We start from the raw sequence: 24,092 nt of genomic DNA, 5'->3' as shown, positions 1-24,092 counted from the left end.
CCACCCACCCAGGACACGATTCTTATCTTATCTTGATCTGGTCAGAAGTACCCCACCAATCACGACACGTACTTATCTCTACCTCACCCACAATTCCATACGCGAACCAAAACCCACGATCTGACGTCACTGACACATATTCCCCAGGGAAATTCCAAACTCATGACGTCACACACGCAATGACGTCATCTTATCATCCAATGACATCACGATTCCTTATCTTATCTTGATCTAGTCAGGAGTGCCACCCATACCACTTTTGCAGGTTTGCACCTGAAGAAATCATGCAGAATTAGGGTGAAACGTCGTGTTGTTAATTAAAATAAATGTTTTCATTCTATTTCGGTGTTCTGCCTTATGAAACTCTTAGTTACATATCACGAACCGGCAAAGTATACATACTTATATAATACGTGTGCGATACCAAGTACTATGTGGCAAAGGCGAAGGAAGCTCCAAGCACTTCTTCGCCTTTGATTCGAAAAATCAGTTTAATTTCTTAGCGCCAATATCAGATATTAACAAGTTGATAAGACATTTGCTATACTTCGATGTTAACCAAAAGGGAAAAAAGTATAGTATCTGTCCTTATCAGCTTTTTGGAAGGCAACGTGCTTGGGTATTTCTCCACCATTTCCTCAAATTGCATCCAGTTATTGTACGACCTCTAGGGTCAGCTGGTTCCTTCTAAAGGAGAAAACACACACACACACGGTATTTATATATAAACTGAATAAAAAGTGCCGCACAACAATACAAGCCTTACTGCATATAATAAAGTAGAAACAAAAACAAAATTCATATTAAACAAATGATTTTATTAACATTTAAACACAACATAGAAAAAACTCAAAATAAACGATACAAAAACAGAAATCACGAAATATTTTATAATTGAAATCAGAATTTCATTTGAGATTTCTATAAAAAAAAAAAAAAAAAAAATTATCATGAATGCAATATATTTTAAAACTTTGTAAAAATCAGTCCGCTCAACGCGGAAGGGGCGTAATATGTTTCCACGCAGAACATTTTTGAGATGTTCACGAAGCGCGAGATGTTTTCTAAAAATTTAATTATTAAAAACAGTTCAATATTTATATTTAATCTCTCCCCACCAAAAAAAAAAAAAAAAAGAATTGGATATTCAATTCGTCATCTCCTTCAGACGTCATACGATTGCAATAACATTACCACACGTGACAATTATGAAACGCAAGTGACCTTTGGCCAATGTCTTTAGAGTTGCTTGTGCACATTCTTCCCCCAGATTTCCTATAACATCATACTGCTTGAGAAATTACTTGCAGCCAAATTTCCTGCAGACTAATCCTTCTTTGTGTGCAATTCAGCAAAATTGAATAACTGCTTTAAATGCAATACAATACAATACTTAAACAGTGAAGTATTAGCTTAGACCACTTCCCCTTCCAATGTTCCTTGCCTTCCAGTAATTCTCTCGTATTTTAAACAAAAATAAAATTTTAATGTTACTTAGTTGTAATTTAAATATTATTTAAAAATTTTTATATATAAGGATAATATTTATTATTTTCTCAAAGAACGCAACAACACCATTTTGCGACTAATATAAAAGTTTATTATATTGTGCATGGAACGTCACAGACAGTGAACTAGGTGAGAACCACCATACCCTTGGAGGGAAATGGATGGCAATGCTGTAGCCAATGAAGTTCTAACTGAGGCTCGGCTATTGCTGTTACCCTCCTGCCATGATCAGAGCTTTAATAGCTCAATAACACCTTATCCCTACACTGTCCTCTACAGATAACGGGGAAGATAAAAAGCATTCTTGCTTCGCCCCTTTAAGCCAGTCCTTATATAAGGACAGACAGCGGAGATTATGAGGATTTTTGAACAATCGACCGTGAGATGCGGTCGATTGGTTCATTAATGCCCTTGGGGGTAACGGATGGCAACAATGCAGTGCTGTACCAATGAAGTTTAACTGTGGTTCGGCTGTTGCTGTTACCCCCTTGGGCGATGAGTTTTTGAGTTCGCTCTCTTAGGGTTTTTGCCTTAAGGGAGCACTTTGAGTCTCCGGGGAAGGTGTTCTCCGGCACGGCCCGCTGAGGGGCTTTGTCGGTGAATTATTTTCCTCGGAATTTGAGCGGTTCTGCTCAGTGGTCGGGGAGCCCGTCACTGAGTGGAACCAACGCTGAGATTAGGACGGTCTTTCGCCCACTATGGAGTGGCCTAGAGATCGTCCGTATTTTTGAGATGTCACCTTTACTTACATAGTCGGTGATTGATTCATTCAATCCAATACTCTTGGAGGGTAATGGATGGCAATGCTGTAGCCAATGAAGTTCTAACTGAGGCTCGGCTATTGCTGTTACTCTCCTGCCATGATCAGAGCTTTAATTTGCTCAATAATACCTTATCCTTACACTGTCCTCTACAGATAACGGGGAATATGAAAAGCATTCTTGCTTCGCCCCTTTAAGCCAGTCCTTATAAGAATAAGGCCCACTGATACGGAACATAACATAATACTGTATATATAGCGTACATGGAAGCAGTGTAGTATGCCGGCTTTATCTCATTTAATGAGTCCAGATTTACTGTAAATTTCATTGGCATTAGGAGAAATATGATGTGCCTTTGTACCGTAAGTTAGATGTTATTCAGTGGTGATATCTGGTCTTAGAGCTACTGTGGGAACTTGTAAAGACTTCGTTTTTCACGAGAATTCGCCTTAAAGTCTATATTTCCAAGCGCTGTTCATTGTAATTCGAGTGTGATTTGAGTGTTGATTGCGGTCTCACGATAGTCCTTGTGTGATGTATTTTGTGTTTATACGATATACGGAAGTCCTTGAGATCCAGCTCAGGTAAGCATATATTTGAATATTTTAAACATGAACAATTTAAGTCCCGATGACTTTATCCAATCGCTGGATAAGAAGCTGGCGCTCGACCTCCTCAAAAAACTGTTGAAGAAATTTGATGGCCAGGGTTTCTAAACCTATATTCAGCGACAGACGACTCCACAGAAGGGGACAACTCAACACCAGGGGAAGAAGGGAAGACGAACCTGATAATCTCTGCTCCCACTTCAAAACATGATACAGAAACCCATGCACGGAAAAAACGTAAAACAGCGGAGACTCAGATAAACGAGGGGATGGAAGAAGATAACCCCAATACTGACCTCCCCACACCCAACAACGAAAAAGTTCCTCCAGTTGTTCTACGGGGAAAAGAACGTTGGACGGCCCTTAGGCCTATTATGCAAAACCACCTAATTGCCTATTCATGGGCAAAAAACGTAGACGACGGAGTTAAAATCCAGCCTGCCACAGTAGGCGACTACAGACTCCTCACAAAAACCATGGATGAGTCAAATATTAAATATCATACTTACTCACTGAAGTCGGAGAAAAACCTAAAAGTTGTACTCAGGGCAGTAACAGAAAACATCTGCACAGATGAAATTACTGAAGACCTCTGCCTCCACGATCTCCCACCTGTCAAGGTTAGCAGAATTCTACGGGCTGACAAGAGTCCAATGCCCCTAGTACTCATTGAGATACCCAAAACACACCAGAACATATACAACATAACGATCTGTGGTCTGAAAATCACAACAGAACCACTAAAGGAAAGAGTCTCGTCGGGCCAGTGCTACAGATATGAGAAGTACGGACACGCACAGAAACTCTGCAGAGCAGATTACAAATGCATCAAATGTGGGCAAAACTACCCCACAGCAACCTGCTCAAAACCCAGGACCTCATCAGCCAAATGCGCGAAGTGCGGGGGCCCCTACCCAGCAAACTACAGAGGCTGCAGTCACTACCCTAAGAATAAAACAGACAACAAAAGGAAACAGATCTCTCAACCCTGCCCACAGGCACCAGAGTTGACGGTTCCCCAGTTGCCTGACACTCAACAAAATACCAGCTCTCACAAAATGGAAAAACCAACAGTCTGGAAAGCCACCGTCGAAGCAGATAGGACATACGCCGAAGTAGCCCGCTCATCCAAAGATATCCAGTAGGACCAAATTCTTCCAAACATGACAACACTCATCACAGCCTTATTGGCAAACATGCTTCAAGACTTCAGTAAGTCAAATCCTTCACCAAACTCCACAAAAAGATTTCTAAAAGAAACTCAAACCATATTATCAATGCTTATTAATGAATAAAACTAAATTACTCCCAGACTCACTACAGATCGCCGTTTGGAACGCCATGGCCTAAAAAACAAGACACTGGAGCGTCAAGAATTCTCTCATAGATACAACCCCTTACATAATCCTAATTAATGAAACTCATCTAAGACCTGCAGACAACCCAAAACTGAGAGGCTACACACTATATAGAAATGACCGACTGGACTACAGAGGTGGTGGTACAGCCATATTTATCAGGAACTGCATCAGGCACAATGGAATACTAGAATCAGGCACAATGGAATACCAACCTAGAACTCACTGGTGTCGAAGTCCACACAAACTCAACTGGAAAACTTAAAATCTATGCCGCCTACAACTCCCCTGCTATTTTCCGACTGGGATGCTGTATTAGACACAAATGAATCCATCATCGTCGCTGGGGACTTAAACTCCAAACATCCCTCCTGGAACAGCAGAACCACAAATAAAAATGGCCGTATCCTCTTCAGCTACACAGGATTAAACAACGCTGTCGTAAAACTGAACACCACAGCCCAACTAGCACAGCCGACATCCTAGACATCGCCATCCTACACAACATCAAACACCAGCATAGCATTCAAGCACTGAACGAATTATCATCAGACCACAACCCAATCCTACTTCACTTAGGAAACAAAGACCAGTTACCTCCCCCCCCCCCCCAAAAAAAACCTCCATTCTCTGGGAGAAACTTAGGAAAGTGCTACCAGAACACATTGGTCCGGTTCCCCATATAAAAGCCCAGGAAGAAATAGACACGGCAATAAAGCCATCAGCAGCCACAGTGTCCACATCAGCATGTATACAAGATCCATCGTAAAGTCAGATTCACAGTAAATCGTCCCGATATCAATCCAAACCCTATAATGCCTACCTCACCTACCGAAATAACTGGCATCATCAACCATCTCAAGATCAAAAAAGTCCCAGGTCCTGATGGCATCACTAACCAAGTCACCAGACTTGGTTAGTGATGCCATCAGGACCTGGGATCACTAACCAGGCATCACTAACCAAGTCACCAGACTTGGTTAGTGATGCCATCAGGACCTGGGACTTTTTTGATCTTGAGATGGTTGATGATGCCAGTTATTTCGGTAGGTGAGGTAGGCATTATAGGGTTTGGATTGATATCGGGACGATTTACTGTGAATCTGACTTTACGATGGATCTTGTATACATGCTGATGTTTAGGTTCTCATATGCAGGACTGCATTGTTTTTCTCTAGGTTTCTTGCTATGGCTTCAGCTTTGTCAGCATCTGTGTATGCAAGATGCTGTTCTGCTTGCAGAGGGGGAGGGATTTTCGCTTGTTCCTGAGGTTATTTAGGAATTTCCATATGGAATGATCTGCTGTGGAGATGGAGGTGAGCTTGTTGTCCCATTGTTGGTTCCTGTGGTTCTGAAGAGCTTCTCGAACAGATTTGTTTAATCTGTTGAGGGCTGTTTTGTCCTGCGCAGCACGAGTGTTGTGATATCTTTTTCTTTGTCTGTTTTTTCCCTTAATAATTCCATGATTCCATGCAAAGCCATAGCACATCTGGCAAATATCATAAACTCCATCCTCAAATGGCAGCACTTCCCCCAGTCATGGAAAATAGCTGACATCATCCCAATTCACAAACCAGGCAAAGACCCACACCTACCTGAAAATTACCATCCCATCAGCCTGCTATCCAATTTAGGGAAAATAGCTGAGAAAATCATCCTCATCAGACTCTAAGATCATGTCAACCAACTGAATATCATTCCGCAAGAACAATTTGGCTTCCGTTAAAATCACAGCACCACCCATCAAATCCATTGACTGTAGAATACATCACTACAGGATTTAATTGGAATCAACACACTGGAGCTGTCTTCCTAGACATCTCAAAGGCCTTCGATAAGATCTGGCACCAAGGCCTCCTCTACAAACTTATCATCGCTAACCTTCCACTAAACATGACACACCTGATCAAATCATATCTCTCCAACAGGAGGATGCAAGTCAAAATCAATGAAACAGTCTCAATCCAATGGAAAATCCTCGCTGGAGTTCCTCAAGGATCACTGCTAGCCCCGATCCTGTTCAACATCTATATGGCAGACATCCCTCAAAATCCTCTTACATCAACCATCGCCCTTTATGCAGATGACACGGCTATTCTAGCCAGATCTCGTCAACCATATCTCGTTACCAAAAAACTACAAGATGCCATGCTGAATCTAGAAAAATGGTTTAAAGACTGGCGACTACAATTAAACCCTCAGAAAAGCAAAACGATACTCTTCACAAGAAGATGAGTATCCCCCAAAGGAGACATTACCCTGTTCAACTCCAGAATTCCCTGGAAAACTGAAGCAAAATACCTCGGAATAATTCTAGATAAGCGATTATGCTTCGACAGCCACATCAAGAGCACATGCACAAAAGCTTCAAAAGTTATCGCCCAGCTATACCCCTTGATCAACAGACACAGCAAACTAAGCTCAAGAAACAAAATTGTACTGTACAAAACAGTGATCCGTCCCACAGTTATATACGCCTCCCCAGCCTGGAGCCACACCTCCAAGACAAACATCCTCAAGCTACAAAGATTACAGAACAAGTGCCTGCGAATGATACTGGGTGCCCCGTGGTTCATCAGCAATGCCCAGATCCACCGGGACATAAATATCCCCTACATATCTCTGCTACTACGCTCCCTAGCAGAAAAATTCTTTATGAAGACATCTACGCATCCAAACCAACTAATTCAACAAGCCGGAAACTATGACGGTAATGACCACTGGAAACATAAAAGACCGAAAACCATCCTAACACTCAACGACGAGTAACCACTTCTGCCCATTCAGGGCGAGCTAAAATAGCTCACAAATCTCTCCCATCACTGCTCCCGAAACAGACAACAGGGAATATGACAAGCGTCAAGCTTCACCCTCTGCGCCATATATGTCCTGCGTCCTGCACACTGGTACAGAAAAAGCAGAAGCAATAGCAGAAAACCAAAAACAGAAAAACAATGCAGGCCATCATATGACAACATAAACATCACCCACATATATAAAGTCCACCAGCAGGTCAAGCGTACCTTAAGACAGACCACAGACAAACCAGACAGCATCACCTCCACTACTCCAATGGAAATAACCACCACCATAAAACATCTAAACAACAACAAAAAAAAGCTCCAGGTCAAGATGGAATTACAAACAGAATCATCGAACTACTTCCTCAAAAGGCTATTGTGCACCTGGTTAACATAACCAATGCAATAATGAGGATACAACACTCCCCACTGCATGGAAAACAGCCGACATCATACCAATAAAAAAGCCAGGAAACAATCCACAAATCCCGCAAAGCTACTGTCCAATAAGCCTGCTCTCTAACGTAGGAAAGATTGCTGAAAAAATCATCCTCTCAAGACTACAAGAAAAATCAGACCAATTAGTAATAATTCCAAACGAACAATTTGGCTTCTGCCGTGTACACAGCACTGTGCAACAAATACATCGACTAGTGGAGCATATCACTCAAGGTTACAACTGGAACCTTCACACCGCTGCAAACTCATTCAGGACAACATTCCAACAAACCTTACTCGTCTAATAAAATCATACCTCACTGACAGATTCATGCAGATAAAAATAAAAGGCACCATCTCAACTAGGCGCCAAATCCTGGCAGGAGTACTACAGGGACCCCTGTTGGCTCCTTTACTTTTCACAATCCACGTGGCCGACATTCCAACAGAACCTGAGGACTACCATCACCGCCCTATATACTGTGATGGTAGTCCTCATAATGACAAGATCTCTCTGCCCAACCTGGCGATCAGTCGTCTCCAGGACACCATCACAAAGCTAGAGAAATGGTTCTCGGACTGGAGGATACAAGTAAACCTCGTCAAAAGCTCAGCTATACTATTCACCAGACGCAAAGCCTTCATCCAAGATGACATTCAACTCCTCGGAAAAAAGATACCATGGCAGACAGAAACCAAATACCTTGGAGTACAGCTAGACAAAAAGCTAAATTTCAACAGCCACATTAAGCTCATAGGCACAAAGACATCCAGAACCATAACCCAACTCCATCCCCTGATCAACCGCAACAGCAAATTGGATACAACAAGCTGTTATTATTTCAGATGGTAATACGACCAGTAATCACATATGCATCCCCAGCATGGAGTCACACATCCAAATCTGAAACTACGGAGGATACAAAACAAATGCCTGTGGATGATCTCGGACGCCCCATGGTTCATCAGAAACACGCAGATCCACAGAGAAACCAGAACCCCAGACATCCATTCTCTCCTTCATGATCATGCCGAAAAGTTCTTCAGCAAGGCACACTCTCGTCCCAACCCATTAATCAGACAAGCTTCCAGTTATAGTGAACACGACTATCACAAACATAAAAGACCCAAGGCAATCCTGCTCTCAGCAGAACAGAGCTGACTCCATAGTTCACAAAGTGCGAGCATGAGGCTCACTCCCCCCCCATCAAGCTTCTCAACAGAGACAAAGGGGAAAACAAAAAGCATTTTATGCTTCACCCAGCAAGCCAGTAACGTTTTTGGTCAGGCACATTTACTAGAGAGATTCTTATTGCATGGATTGGCGAGACAAACTGAATTACGGAAGCCTTATTGCAAACATTTTTAATAATTTAAATAAATATTTAAATTTCGTGAAAGTTTTATGTGAAGTTTCATTATCCAGAAGGTTGGTAATGTAGGGGAGGATTTAAATGTTGATTTCCCACAGGAAATTTTCTTTCTAAGCAGATACTAAAGAGGTTCTTTTTCAGTAAAGTAATTATTTTGTAATGTAACATCAGATTTTCATTTATTGATATTTTGAGGAGATTGCTGTGTCATATCTTACTAAATGTATGGACAAAATTCAGTTCTATATAGGGAGTGTTTTTTTTAAATAACTTCTATTGAAGAGTTGGGGTAATTGTTTTTCAAAAGTAAAAAAATGTTTCTAAAAAACAAACAAACAAGGAATGCTAACTCGGCCTGGTTGGCTGAGTGGTTAGTGTGTCCGCTCTCCAGCCAAGCTGCTGCAGTTTCGAATCCTACCGTGTTTGTAATTGTCTTTCACTTTCATTCATTCATACAACTATAAAGACAATCCCAAGATTGAATGGGTCACCATGGGAGAGTAGACCCAACCCATTCACAATGGGAGAGGCCATAACAGTGAGGATATGGTTTTAAAAAATTTAGTTCGACGGAGTCAAAAATAAATTTTTTAATATTTGTATTCAACGTTTGAAAATAGCAAAACAAACGAATAGAACATAATAAATCATGTAGCAGTTAAGAAATGAAAGCATATGCAACAGCATTTTACAAACGAGTTCGTTTTTATGTGTAAAGAACATTAAGAAACTTTGTGATAGTTTATTTTTTTATTTTTGTTTGATTTTGTGTTTTAATTTTTTTTATATTTATTTTATTTTTTAAATTTCGTGATAAAGGCATCTATAGCTCTGGAAATAGCACTTATTTGCATTCATAACGCTAGGCAGCTCGAAGAAAGAGCGTTGTAAGTTCGATTCTAGTCGATGACAACGGGAGCTTTTTCCTAAGAATGTTTTCGAACGTTAGTCTTATTTCTGGCACAAGTAAGCGGGTTTTTTTCACCTTTGTAACTGGTAAACTGGTTTTTATGCGGTAAACTCGAGAAAATTGACTGTAGGGCTCTCATTATTTCAGACAATAATATATAATGTTAGGGTTAGTGATCACGAGATGGCGGCTAGCTTCAGCCAGCCGTGATTCTGTGATTGGCTAAGGGTGGAGGCCAGTTACCCACAAGTCCTCAAAAATTAGGCTAAATGGCCTTGGCCATTCCCTTTAGGGAATTAAATGCATTATCGGAATTTTTTAATTCTTAACTTTGTGATAAGTTAGCAGTAACTTGTTGCACAGTGGAAGAATTTAAATATATAGAATCATTTATTGTTTTTTGTTTGTTCACTTAAGAATCGATAAAAAAGATAATTTGATTTGCGTTGTTTTTAAACAAAACAAAGACATTAATCCTACCCTGTGTTATTCACAATTGTATGATTAAACATTATCTTTGTAACGATGGTCTCCAGACACTCCAAAAGATTTTATAATCTTCAAGAACTTTGAATTTATTCTTTAATGCCAATGTTTTCAAAACTTTTTCCCCATGCTTTTTTTTTTTTAAACAAAATCCACGGCATAATTTGAAGTTTTTAAGTTCCTAACACGTTCTTGGAGTAACTAACATATGCTTCAGACTCTTTTCTGTTAGTACAAGTGATTAAGATTTTGCTTTCAGATTTTTAAGATTCAGAAGCCGTCAACTTTCTTTAACAATAACATTATACGAAAAATAAAATGAAATGTTTACGCGCTTTTATTGATCGAGAGTTTGCTTTTGCAAAAACTCCGTCAAGTTAATGATGGAGAAAATTCTTCAAAAGCCGATTATAGAATATTCTACTTCGTTATTTATAATGCACGACAAAAAAAAAAAATTATTTACTCAGTAACTGCTGCTTAGATTGATTTTAATTAATCTTATCTATAACAAAAATCGTATCCACTAAATAAAAAAAAAAAAATAACACTGATGTGTGAGAAAGGTAGGGATTGTTGTTCTTATGCCGGTAGTCTGTTAATTCAGGGGTCATCTTGTCCGTCCGAATGCAAGTTGTTCCAGAACTCTGACTGGATAGTGGTTTTGAAGATGGCATTAAGCTTCCGAAAAGGCGTCTTTTCCCTCTTCTCCTCCCAAGAAATCTAATACGCATATTGGAAATATTTCATTATAGTCAAGAACCCAGCGATACAGAATTTAATCAAAATAATCCATCTAATTGCACAGACAGTCAAGTCAGTTAGTACAGATAGACAGAGAGCTACATAAGTACTTAAATGTCGTTGTGAAACTGACCTAAAAATACTAATACCTACTGCACTTTTAATTAATATTCAACTGTGTCCCCTTGACTGGAATTCGAGTTCAATTTGTTGAATATCTTAGCTAATATATATATATATATATATATATATATTAATTAAGACACAGATACGCATATATATTCTTAATGAGCGTTGGTTAATGAGGATGTTGCAATTAGAATCGAAATCAGTATTTTAGAGGCTTAGAATTTTAAAATGAAACTTCAAGTTATCGTTGCTGTCATACTAGGATGTCTTGACGGAACCGTTTACCTTCACTGTACCAAGTTTTCAAGAAAGAAATTTCGGATGGAAGAAGGGGAATTCTCAATGACAGCGCTGTTATCTTGGAAATGCTTGTTTATCAACATTATAAGCTGACAGGTAGTTCTTTATAATTTTCAACTTGACTGTGGCACCGAAACCCTTTAGTAATATCTGAACTACTTCCAGGCTTCTATTTTAGTGAGACTTTTCGAAATAATAATAATGGTTATCATAAGGCTTCATCGTTGTCCTACTGTCACATATAAGCATAAAAAAATTTTTTTTTTTGTCCCAAAAACATGAAGGAAATTTTTCTATTTCCGAAACAAAAATTCGTTTTCGATGGTAAAGTTCCAGTGATATCCGAGTAGTCCGCATTGTTGTGCTACACATCTGAATTTATCTAACTATTTATTTCCTACCGTTCAATCCATAAACTTCGACAACTTCCTAAATTATTATTATTATTCCATTCGCATCTGCGTGGTGTCTCCAAAGAATCATCGCAGGAGGATATACTCTATGCCACTCAATCCACCATCTACTCCCACTCTTCGTGTGTTCTATAGCCGATTTGCCTGTATGCAGGATGAAAAACTCGAATTTCTAGGAGAGTGAGAAGGGAAACTCCAACTTCGTATGAGTCTGGCTTTCTCTGTCAACTGAAAAAGCCCATATAAACATTCCTCTCATCATGATGAAAATCGAACTCCGGCTTTCCAACATGAAGGGCACATTGTCTCCTAATTCTTCCGTCTGCCCTACGGAGACGTTTTAATCGGATGATGGCTTTATATGCATGCCGGTAGAAGAAGGTTCATCATCTGTTAGCACTGCAGTGTCGTGCTTTGATGTGAAAAATGGTGCTGTAAGATCTAAAGCAGTGAAGTCAAGAGATTGTTACTTCTTTTTAACAAAAAAGAAGTAGCAATCACTTACATCGATCCTTTGGATCATGTAATTACTTCTGAAAGTAGATTTTCCTTGAATACATAACGGTATAAGATGTGCCACAACATCGTGCTCGACGAATCCTATTTCATATCCAAAGTGACGAAAGTATGCGCTCCTTACACTTCAAGCGAAGTCTCGCTGCTTAAATACTTGTTAACGACCACATACATAACAGTGGCAATCCTCGCTTAAAGCCTCTGACTTTTAAATGTGCCATAATCATATAGAAACGCGCGAGAGGCGAGGACATTTCAACGCAGAGTAATGATAAAATATTTTAAAAGCTTATGAAAGATGACACATGTTTTCATGCTTAACTAATGAATTTTTTTAAATGATGTATTTGGATTCAGCAACTTGAAATAAATTATAATGAAGTAAATTAATTTCAGTAAAAAAAAACAGTTTTTATAACCAATGTTTATAAATGTCTAAGATAGAGGCAAACGATGTACACTTAAAGAAAATGACAATGAGCATTTGGTACTAGTAGTTGTTTTTTTGTCAACTTCAACATACGTAAGATTAATGAAAGTGTATACAACATTAATGATTATAAACACATTTCCAGTAAAGAAAACAATAAAATAAAATACAAAAATGATATACTTAGCCGTATTCATGTTTCTTATGTTATTTATGTGCCAAATAAATTCGCCTTTTTTTTTTGTTAACTTTGGTGAAAAAAATAATAATAAAAAACAGTAGCGACTAGAAATTTCTAGAATGTTTTTTTATTATTATTATTATTAAGCTGCATTTAAAATGGAATGCATTCTGGCAGACGAAAACGAATAGCGGTGACTTGGCCAAAATTCGATAAAATGTCATATGACTGTCACGTGCAGTGTCTCGCACTGTGACGTGTGGAATTGCCATTTCCACTTTTCGTGAATGCAGATGGTGAATTCTGAAACCTTTCGCAATGCAAGTTGGAGTTGAATTAATGGAGCATTTGATAAAAGAAATAATATCAAACACATTTGCAGACAAAAATTACATTATTATTTTTATTGGAGATTTGATTAAGTTTCATGTTTTTATTACAGTGTTCTTAAATAGCATACATATCATAATTTATTGATAAAGCAGAATTATTAATTTCTGTTTATCATGAGTTTGCGGTAGATGAATTTAATATTGACATTTTGACCGAAGATTTAAATAGCAAATGCATCTTAAGTTTAAAAAAAATCATTCGATTAATAGAAATAATTTTTCAGAAAAGTTAAATTTATTATTTAATTAAATATTTAAATAATAATCCGCTAACGTCTTTTATTCCCCTAAAGGGGATAGGCGAAGTCGTTTAGCATTGTTTTGAAGACCGGTGGCGGCCAAATGACTAAATGATCACAGGTAGCTGGCAAAAGACTCACTGATTTTCAATAGGCATCCGGGGAGCAGAGTATGGTAGATAATTGCCACATGTCGCGATCCTTAATTCTGACACTATAAATATTGCCTGAAACAGTGAATTCTATGGTAGAGTATCTTAATGATAGCAATAATATTAAATAATATTGAAATATCTTTGGTTAAATTTGCTGTTCTGATCAGAAAATTATTTATGTATGACTTGTAACTAACGAAAAGAGCTAACTTTCTTAATTATAATTTGATCATCACCCAATGATTTAATAATTGTATTTGTGAATGTTACATAGAATATAGAAATAGTGTATTTAATGTTGATAGACGGAAAGTTCAACTTTTCCGTGATCAGAAAGATTCAAACTTTTTCTTCATGGTACTACCTCATTACTGTAAATGGAAGGTTGAATTCGTCGTATGATCTGATGTTTATTTCTGTCTCTTTCAGTCTCAAGAACAGATTGCACCTTCGTGAACAGACAAAGCAGCTTCTACTGAGAGGCCAACTAGAGATGGTTACTGGTGGATGGGTGATGACAGACGAGGGTCCCGCCCATTACCATGCCATTGTTGATCAGCTTATTGAAGGTCATCATTGGCTTAAGACGAATCTTGGCGTTTTTCCCAACCAAGGATGGTCGATCGATCCTTTCGGACACTCTGGTACTCTTGCCTACTTGCTGCGGTCGGCAGGAATCAAAGACAGCGTCATACAAAGAACTCACTACGGTTGGAAGCAGTTCCTTGCCGAACGGCAGCAGCTGGATTTCTGGTGGAAGCAGCTTTTCGATAGTCCCGATGCCAACAACAATTCCGACATTCTCTACCACATGGCGCCCTTTGACCTGTACAGCATCAAACATACGTGCGGTCCAGACACGGACGTATGTTTGCAATTCGACTTCAGACGAATTGCGGGAGAGTATTCTGAGAGCAGAGCGACTCCCATCACGCCGGAGAACCTCGAGGAAAGAGCGGACGTCTTGTTGGGTCAGTATGGTCGAATTGGTTCGTTGTTTCCTCACAATGTTGCTCTAGTGCCTCTGGGAGATGACTTCCGTTACAACCACGACATCGAATGGGATCAGCAGTACCAGAATTACAAAGAACTCTTCGCTTACATTAATTCTCGAAAGGATTGGTATGCCGAGGTCAAGTTCGGAACGTTGAAGGACTACTTTGCCGAAGTGCGTCGGAGAATGATGAAACTTAGTGACAGCAAATTTCCTAGTCTTGTCGGAGACTTTTTCTCTTATGGGGATATTTACGGAGAAGGACGTCCTTCTTATTGGACTGGATACTTCACCACGCGACCATTTTGGAAACATCTGTGTCGTGACCTTGAACACTGGCTTCGAAGTGCAGAGATTTTGTACAGTCTGGCTCGGACGTACGTACGACAACAGGGTAACGTCCGTTTACGACAACGTATGGACCAAGAGTACAACTATTTGTCGCTTGCGCGCGACAGTTTAGGTCTCTTTCAGCACCATGACGCAATTACGGGAACGTCTAAGGAACCAGTGATGTTGGATTATGGGATGAGAATGTTTCGTGGGCTTCGCGAAACCATGGGGGTAATTGCTCATTCGGCCCTTTACATTCTAAGCGAAGAAGAAATTCGAAGGCCGGTGGATGTTCAACCAGCTCATCCTATGACTGCATATTTGTATCCGGATGTGGATAGGGCTAATTTCGAAAGCCTTCCTCAGAAGATCCCTTTGAGTATTCCCCAGACGGGAAGAAAGATCGCCATCTTCAATTCAAAGATTCAACGACGTCAGGAACCAATCAGAATTAAGGTGAAGACTCCCTTTGTAAAGGTGGTAGATGCTTTAGATCAAGAGATTCCTATCCAAATTAATCCTGCTTGGAATGGATCTGCAGAAGTATTGGGCGATGTCTATGAAGTACTCTTCTTGGCTGATCTAACACCTCTAACTTTGTCCACGTACACCATTTTGGCTGGAGAAAAACTCACCCGAACTGAGGCAAATCGATCCATCGTGACGGTCATGGTAAACGATGCCCATGCCAAGAAGCCTGCAGATTCTATCTTCTCCTTCCAGAATCCGACAGACGAAGACATCGAATTGAGTTCTCCTCTAATCACAGCCAAGTTCTCCAAACACACAGGACTGATACAGTATTTGAAATTAAAATCAGAAGGCGTTGGAAACCGAGTGGACCTCGCCTTTCAAGCTTACAAATCCGAAGATTTCCGCAGTGGAGCGTATTTGTTTCAGCCTAACGCTATCGATCCGGTGAAAAACATCTCTGGACGCTTTCCCATCATCAGAGTCATAAAAGGTATGCTGTCGTCAGAAGTTACTGCGATTTATCCGGGTCTGATCACACTAACCAGTCGAGTCTACCACACTGCAGGACCTTTGGGTCACGGAATTGAACTGGAGAACATCTTTGACCTCAGTCAGCAAGTTGAATCGAACATTGAACTTTTCATGAGGTTCCAGACAGACCTGAAGACAGATAACGTCTTTTACACAGACTCCAACGGTTTCCAGATGACCAAACGGTACAGACAGGAGCAGCTGCCCGTGGAGGCCAACTATTATCCGGTAACGTCATCTGCATACATCGAGGACAGCCAATCACGTTTCACCTTACTAACTTCCCATGCACATGGTTGTGCAAGTGTTAGGAGTGGGTGGTTAGAGGTGATGCTCGATCGTCGCTTGCGATACGATGATAATAGAGGTCTTGGAGAAGGTGTTTTGGACAATAAAAAGACATTGGCCATGTTCTGGCTATTGTTGGAAAAGCGAAATGAATCTCCACCGGCCGATGAAGTTCCGAATCTTTCTTTGGCAGCCCACATTCTGTCTTCTACGATGAATTATCCGCCGATTGTATTGGCAACAAATGGAAACGTTCAGCGCCCTCTCAAGGGTAGTATTAGTTTCCTAGACGGATCCTTCCCGTGCGACGTACATCTGATGAATCTTCGCACACTTCCGGTTTCCGACGACTTTCAAGTTCCGTCCAATAGTAGCTTATTAATACTCCACCGGAAGTCATATTCGTGCGCGTTTCACACTTCCGTCTCTGATCTTTGCGGGACCATTTCCGAAAGTGCCGTAAATATGAAACACCTTAACATCGAATCCATCTATAGGACGTCGTTGACGGGAATTCACAGTATAGAAAAGGTGAAGAATTTCAGTGCCATCCAAGTCACTCCCATGGACATCTACTCGTATAACGTCACTTTCGTACGGTAACATAAAAACGGGTCAAAGCATTCATTCCTAGATCTGTTGCCGGATGCCATGCTCTAATTTAATGATGAATGTATTTATTGCCTCAGATGTACGGGGGAAAAATATTAATTTATCACTTAAACTGGTAATCTAGTTAAAGAAACTATTTTTCGTACATCACTGGGGAAGAAATGGACTCGTGTGTAAAGATAGCCAAGGAGATCATCGGAATAAGTCTGTTAAGCCTTCGCTTGAACAATCAAGTTTGTTGTTGCAGAGTTTCGGAATTACTAGTTTACAATGGAAGCAAATGATCTTTAAGGAACCTTTCAATGGGTGCTACGTTCCACCCGATCCAGTGAGATCGAACTTGGAACTGCTGCTTTGATAGTAAAGATATTTATTTTTGCAGATTGTTTGATAAACACAAAATCTCATGTATGTTTAGCGTGGAAATATTCCGGATTGTCCTAAAATAGCATGTGATCTATTCTGCAAATGGGAAATATTTGAGGTTCTGTTGGTCCAATGGTGCATCCAAAGCCCAAACAGGAAATAACTCTTTTCCACTACTTCCCTTTTTGAATTCAAAATTACTTCAATTTCTCCAAAATTAAGATTTTTTTTTTTTTTTTGCTTGACATTACTTCAAAAGCAATAATTCTGACTTATCCTCCATTCCGAGATCTGCTGATCTGTACTCATTCTCTATTACCACCATAATTTCTAAATCGTTGATATTTTTCTATAGAAATGTCCGTGTTCAGTTTTATTTTGATTCTCTAAAGATTTTTTTAATTGAAGAAAATGAATCTTCTTTCTTTTTTCTTTTATTTATTTTTTTCTTTTTTATTATTATTATTTTTTTTAACATCAACTTTTTAGCCGACTTAGTAACTCAGGTTGCATAATGTTATTAGCAAGTATGTCTGAATGTATTTCGTCTTAGATTCAGCGCATGCATAGATCCAGTTTTAACGCAATAGATAATTTCAGTAATTTTATATTGTATATAAAATCTATTTGCTGCTGGGAGTAAGTTTCTACTGAACTAATCTGACATACATAGTTTAACAGATGTGTGCTAAAATGATGTAAAATCTTTTATCTCAATTTGACATGATGCATCGAGAAAAAAAAGATCGTGTTGTTTTACACGGTACATGAAAATTTATTACTTTTTAATTTTTTAGTAATATGAACAGTTTAATAAAAAAAAATCTCAAAAATGGACTGTATATATATGTAAAATGAAAGAAGAAATTTCATGTGAATATAAATACGTAAAGTTAGTTCCATCGGATAATACTAGTTATTGATAGCTCTAGTCCATTTCTATGATTAACATCAAAGTAAAGTTAGTTACAGAATATTAAATAAAAATGATTTGAAACAACAGTACAGTTACTAAGAACTAAGTCCTTAACTTAAATGTGGCATTTCAATTTCTCTATTCAAAATTTAAAAAGGTGTCTTAAAGCATTTACAGTTTTGATATAGTGTTTTCAGATTTTTTATATTAATCTTTTTTTTTTTTTTTTTTACTTAAGAGATGCAATTAAATTTGAATAAAGTTGAATAGTAAAATTCGAATATAAATAGCATTTGAAATGATTAATAGTTTTTTTTTTTAATGGCTACATTCATATTTAAATGAGAATATCTAGTTAACTTCAGCATTGAATCAGCATAGTTAATATGTTTAAAAGAAACGATGCTGTCTTTAAAAAAAATAAAAATAAAAAGTTCACTCGACCAGTCATGTGATCGAGGGTTTCGAAGAAATCTTATCACAGGAACTAACACGGAAGTTTCCATCCGGAGACGGTTACGCAGAAAACTTTTTTTGCTCCTTTATCAGGCAGGACACAGCGAGAGGATATTAAAATCCACCACCAATGGTGTGAAATCACTTGTCCGAAAATAATTCTGTGCATTTGACTTCGTAAATATTAACCGTTCAAAAAAGCCATTATCACTCTTTGAAATAAACAACCACGTATTCCATTTCTCTGAAGTATAATTTCGCCAATTTAACTTGCAGCATTTATTCTAGATTAAATAAACATTATAATACATATTAGTTTCATGAATGTTTGCATATAGTAGCGTCATCGACGAATCCTAGATTGAGTGGGAAATTAAGTTATATATATACTGAGAAAGTGAGAGCTCGGTGATATTATAACAGTTATTATTTATCGAATTTACCAACCAAAGAAACAAAAAGCGATCTTTTGTGGAGGGAAAAAAAAAAAAAAAAAAAAAAAAAAAAAAAAAAACGCGAGCAGACGAAGAATAATCGATAATCTCAACATTTTGATTAAAAGTAACCAACCAATTGAAAATTACTTTCGACTCGTGCTGCCATCTAATGAATAGGAGTGAAATTAGAATGCACTGAACAGTAGTAAACTGCATCACATAAATCATGGACTTTTTTTTTTTTTTTTTTTTTTATTAAGAGTCGAGTATTTTCCTTTTTCTTTTCCTTTTTATTAAAATTATACTTTCCAGACTGTGATTCAATGATCTCGGGAATTCTTAAAAAAAAAAAAAAAAAAAAAAAAAAAGAGCTCCAGGAATTCAAAACAAAACTATTTCTTAGCTTCAAGTAAATCATTGTTTTTATTAAAATAATAATGATACCATTATTATTTTAATTTTTATTTATTTGATTACAAATATTTCTTGCGAAAGTTGGACTCCAACGCTGATTGTTAGGAAGTCGTGGCCTATGGCTACTGAAATAAACGAAAAATAAAACTTTTCATACTCATACATTCATCTTTAATATAATTACAATTACAAAATTAATTATTCTTCCTGAATGCTGACTGTCCCCTAATTTTAAAATGGAATAGTCCAAACGGAACCAACCGTTCATATTATAACAACGTTCTAGCAGAATTTGGTAACAAATTATTATTATTGTTAAAACAGGTATCTTCATGGAGTTCAAAGATTCATCATGGGAGACCACGCAAACATTATTCACGATATCTATTATACTGCCTACATGTATTCAAAATCAAACTCGCCTTCATTCACACAATAGCTATCATACCTTTTCTTAAACTGATTCACTGACAACCATCTCGAGCAACCTATTCCACTCATTCACCCCCTCCCCATCTTCTCAGGAATTCTGGTTTTTCATCCCGCAAACTGGCAATTAGAATACACGCAAAAAACAGACATAATACACTGGTATCATAACTTCAGTTCATCCTTAAATCCAAAATAACAGTACCCCCCCCCTCCCGCACCATATATAGCAACTTTCTTCCCACCTCCATTTCATAAAACCCTTTTGGCATCTGTATTTTTCTATCATTTCTCTCTTCCTTCTATCTGTTAATTTTTGTAACCCACAAATCATCAGTCTGTCCTCATGCGAAACCTCGCACAGTCCTGAAACTTATCTTGATGGGAGTTTTTAAATATCTCTAGAATTCTGAATTAAAAAAAAAAAAAAAAACGGTAATTGTTTAATTTCATATAAAAAATTAATGCAATCAGAAATTTTGAGCATTACACTATAATCACTCTGTATCTTAATAACAGATAATACAGAAGTCTTTATAAGGACTGGCTTAAAGGGATGAAGCAAGAATGCTTTCATCTTCCCGGTTGTTTGTAGAGGACAGTGTAGGGATAAGGTGTTATTGAGCTATTAAAGCTCTGATCATGTGGCAGGAGGGTAACAGCAATTGCCGAGCCTCAGAACTTCCGCTACAGCATTGCCATCCATCACCCTCGCATGGTTTCATCCTTCTCCCGAGATAAACAGAACTGCTACCATTTTCATTATATAAATAATTATGAAATATAGTAAATGGTGAATTATTAAAGATAACTATTTAGTATCATTATTTCAAAAAAAAAATAATAATTTTAATATAATATTTTATTTTAAATATTATTCCTTTTTATATTGATATTTGAAATTTATTTCTCATTTAAAAATATAAATTTAAAAATTTCCACCTACATTTAAGGTTAAAACTACATGATACATATGTACACATATACTGAACATTAATGAATCTTTTAGAGGAACGGAGGAAAAAAAAAAAAACACTTATGAATTGTAAATGTACTAAAAACAAATATTTTATATAATTTGTGTACAGTGAATTTCGACGTACAGAAGAAAGAAAATGAAAGTAGGGTATTATTATGGAACTTGTTATATATCTACTTTGTTCATGCTGTCAAACTGACTGAATACAGAAGTAAATTAAAAAATATATATATGTTAGATCCATATCTACTCACTATTTTTGAGAAATCTGGAACAGTTAATCGTGTGGATCTGTATATTAACAGGTACATCGATATTCTATCTGTATCAGATAGTTTACTTTATTGATTCCTATGTAGGAACAACACGGGTGGATATGTGATACAAAGGGTATGTAAGTAGTTCTCGTAATACTTGAGTTACCACAAAGCACTGGAAGTTATGTAGTGGCTTTTAAAATGCTGTGTGTAATTAGAAATTAATATATGGTATGTATGTATGTGTGCGCGTATGTGTATACATGCAACGTATGCAAAGGTGACTCTACTCTATACGTATAAATAATGTAGTAGAGATGACTATTAATAAAATATGCTCTGTATATAATGACTCGTTTGTGTTGTTTACTCTGGTGACACATAACGCGCAAGTGCAAATGACGTCACATCAACCAAACGAACAATAGCCTCGTGACTAAATGAGTGAATTCAACTGCAGCTAGTTTGTGAAAATGAAGTAATAGTTTTATGAATATTTACACGTTTGTGAATATTTATGCATATTTACACTATATAGAAAACTATACTGTGAAAAACAAATTATTAAATACAAAATTCATTCTCTAGATAAGTTTAAAAATACGAATAGGAGGATTTAAGTAAATCTTTCATACACACGCAGTTATAATTATTTTTTATAAAATAAAGCCATTTTAATTCGCTTTTTTTCCCCGTTAATAAACGGAACCCTTGTAAATGTAAAGCTGATTCGAAGATAATTAAACTCAGAATACCTTGTAGCTTGCAGTCAAGATGGTAAGCCGATAGACTACAGTTTCTTTCTTTTTTTTTTTTTTTAATCTTCAATTTTCAGATACCAAATAGTCTGCGCCATCGTACCAGACTCTTGATCTCTTATTAATGCATTTTCTAAGCTGCACGAAGAGCATTCTGGTATTAGTAAGAAAGACGAAGTCGCATACTAGCTTAAGCTAGGATATTAAAAAGGGATCAACGAATAATCTCCTATGTTAGGCAGTTATTAAAATATCTTTAAAGTCGAAAAATTCCATTTAAGACCTGTTAATATTAAGTGGCAGCACCGAAAATATAGTCAAGAAAAGGCACAATTCATAGTACTGTATTTAACTATCTTTAATAAGATTTTATGGGGGGGGGGAAGACATTTCTCTGTCAATTATATTACGACATCGTCTGGTTAAAGCCTAGAAAATCAGTGTGAAAGAGTGAAAACTCACAGAAAACATTTTATTTATTTATTATTATTATTTTTTTTTTTAAATAAGTATTTCAGGGGTTGTACTTAAGTGATTATTAATATTATTTGAGGGACTTTGAATCCACTCTGACTCTTACAAAATATCACAGAGCTTCAGATCTCTTCCTATCTATCAGTCCATGTTAGGGTTCAAATTAAAGAGAGGGGTGATGAAGTTTTCTCTTTATGATTTCTGCTTCGGTGTATTTCTATTTTTCAACTATTTTTTACTTTGAACTTCTGTTTTCACAATTACGATATCCCTTAATTATGAACGAAGCTAGTCGTATTTTAAATTAAAAAAAACAGAAGTGCACACAAGAGAAATTACTAACTCCAATAGTGCTGTTGTGTGGGGAAGTAAGCGACGAGTAAGAATATTAAAACCAATAGCAATCCAACAGTTTATTTATTTATTTTTTCTTCAGTGGGATGTTTTCGGTATTGAGACCACATTATGATGTAAATAAAGAGTTTAATAAAAATGAGCAATTAAAACGCGACAAGTTTCGTACGTCGTAAGACCTAAATCATCAGGGCGTAATGGGACATACATTTTACACAACAAAAGCTTATTAACAATTAATTACGCATGTTGGATGTTTTTTTATAACTTCACAGCTGTTAAATAATTGAGAAACCAAAATACAAAATGATATATTCGTTACTGTATGCGTATTGGAACATTGCTAGTTGTTGTCACTTTCTGTGGCTCACGTTGTTATATCCGAGGTCCGAGTCAGTTAAATTTTTGATGAAGGCAGACCACACGATGTAAAATCAAGCCTTGATTTTTACTGCACTGTGTAGGGTTCCTAAGCATTTGCGAGGCTTCTTTAAATTTTCTTTTAAAACAGTTATTATCAATGTATTTGTAGATGGGAGAGATTCTCTGACTTAGCGAAATATCTGTGAAACCTGATATCACTACACATTGGAAAAACAGTCATTTGTAAAGAACAGCTTACATTCCACTGAAAAGGTAAAATATATATATATATAAATATACAATAGAATCTTCAGACATCTTAGCAAGCTTCGATATAGTCCGTCTCTTCACCAATGTACCCAGAAATGACACGGTGGATCAACTTGGAAATCTATAGCCACCGGACTGCAGGACTATTCAAACTGCATGGAAAACACCATTTTTATTTTTCGAGACAAATATTGGGAACAAAAGGTAGAACTTGCCATGAGTTGACCCCACCCTTTCTCCAGCCAACCTGTTTATGGAAAATTTCGAAACAAATGCATTAAAAACTTATCAGAAGAAACCAAAAATTTGGTTGCGTTATGTCGATGATATCATTTGGTCGGGAATAGTAGATGAGCTGGTTGCTTTTAAATATTATCTAAACAATTTGCATCCCAATATAGCATTCACTCTTGAACTAGAACAGCGCACGCACGCACGCACACACACACACACACACACACAAAAAAAACACCACCTTTCCTTGATATCCTTGTCGAAGTAAACAAAGAGGAAAGAAGGTTATCCTTCTCCATATACAGAAAACCCACCATAACGGGAATATTTTTAAATGCTGCTTCACACCACAATCCATTACAAAAGATAGACATAATTAAAACTTTACATATGATATACAAATATCAAGC

The 24,092-nt window shown here is 37.4% G+C and overlaps 1 protein-coding gene across 1 annotated transcript in view; it reads left to right on the top strand.

The window, feature by feature from the left end:
• LOC150109400 (alpha-mannosidase 2-like) overlaps positions 1-21,580 on the top strand; it is a 128,960-nt gene extending 107,380 nt beyond the window's left edge. The window contains exon 3 of the mRNA XM_090412900.1: positions 14,173-21,580. Within this exon, the coding sequence (XP_090269026.1) occupies positions 14,173-16,966 (2,794 nt within the window). The 3' untranslated portion in view covers positions 16,967-21,580. The remainder of the gene's footprint in view (positions 1-14,172) is intronic.
• Positions 21,581-24,092: the final 2,512 nt, after the last annotated feature.

The sequence above is a fragment of the Typopeltis vanoorti genome, chromosome 2 (assembly GCF_054136105.1).
Source record: "Typopeltis vanoorti isolate ZY-2024b chromosome 2, IOZ_Tvanoo_1.0, whole genome shotgun sequence".
NCBI lineage: Eukaryota > Metazoa > Arthropoda > Arachnida > Uropygi > Thelyphonidae > Typopeltis > Typopeltis vanoorti.
The sequence above is the reverse complement of the archived record's forward strand: the minus strand, read 5'-3'. Positions and strand labels throughout refer to the sequence as shown.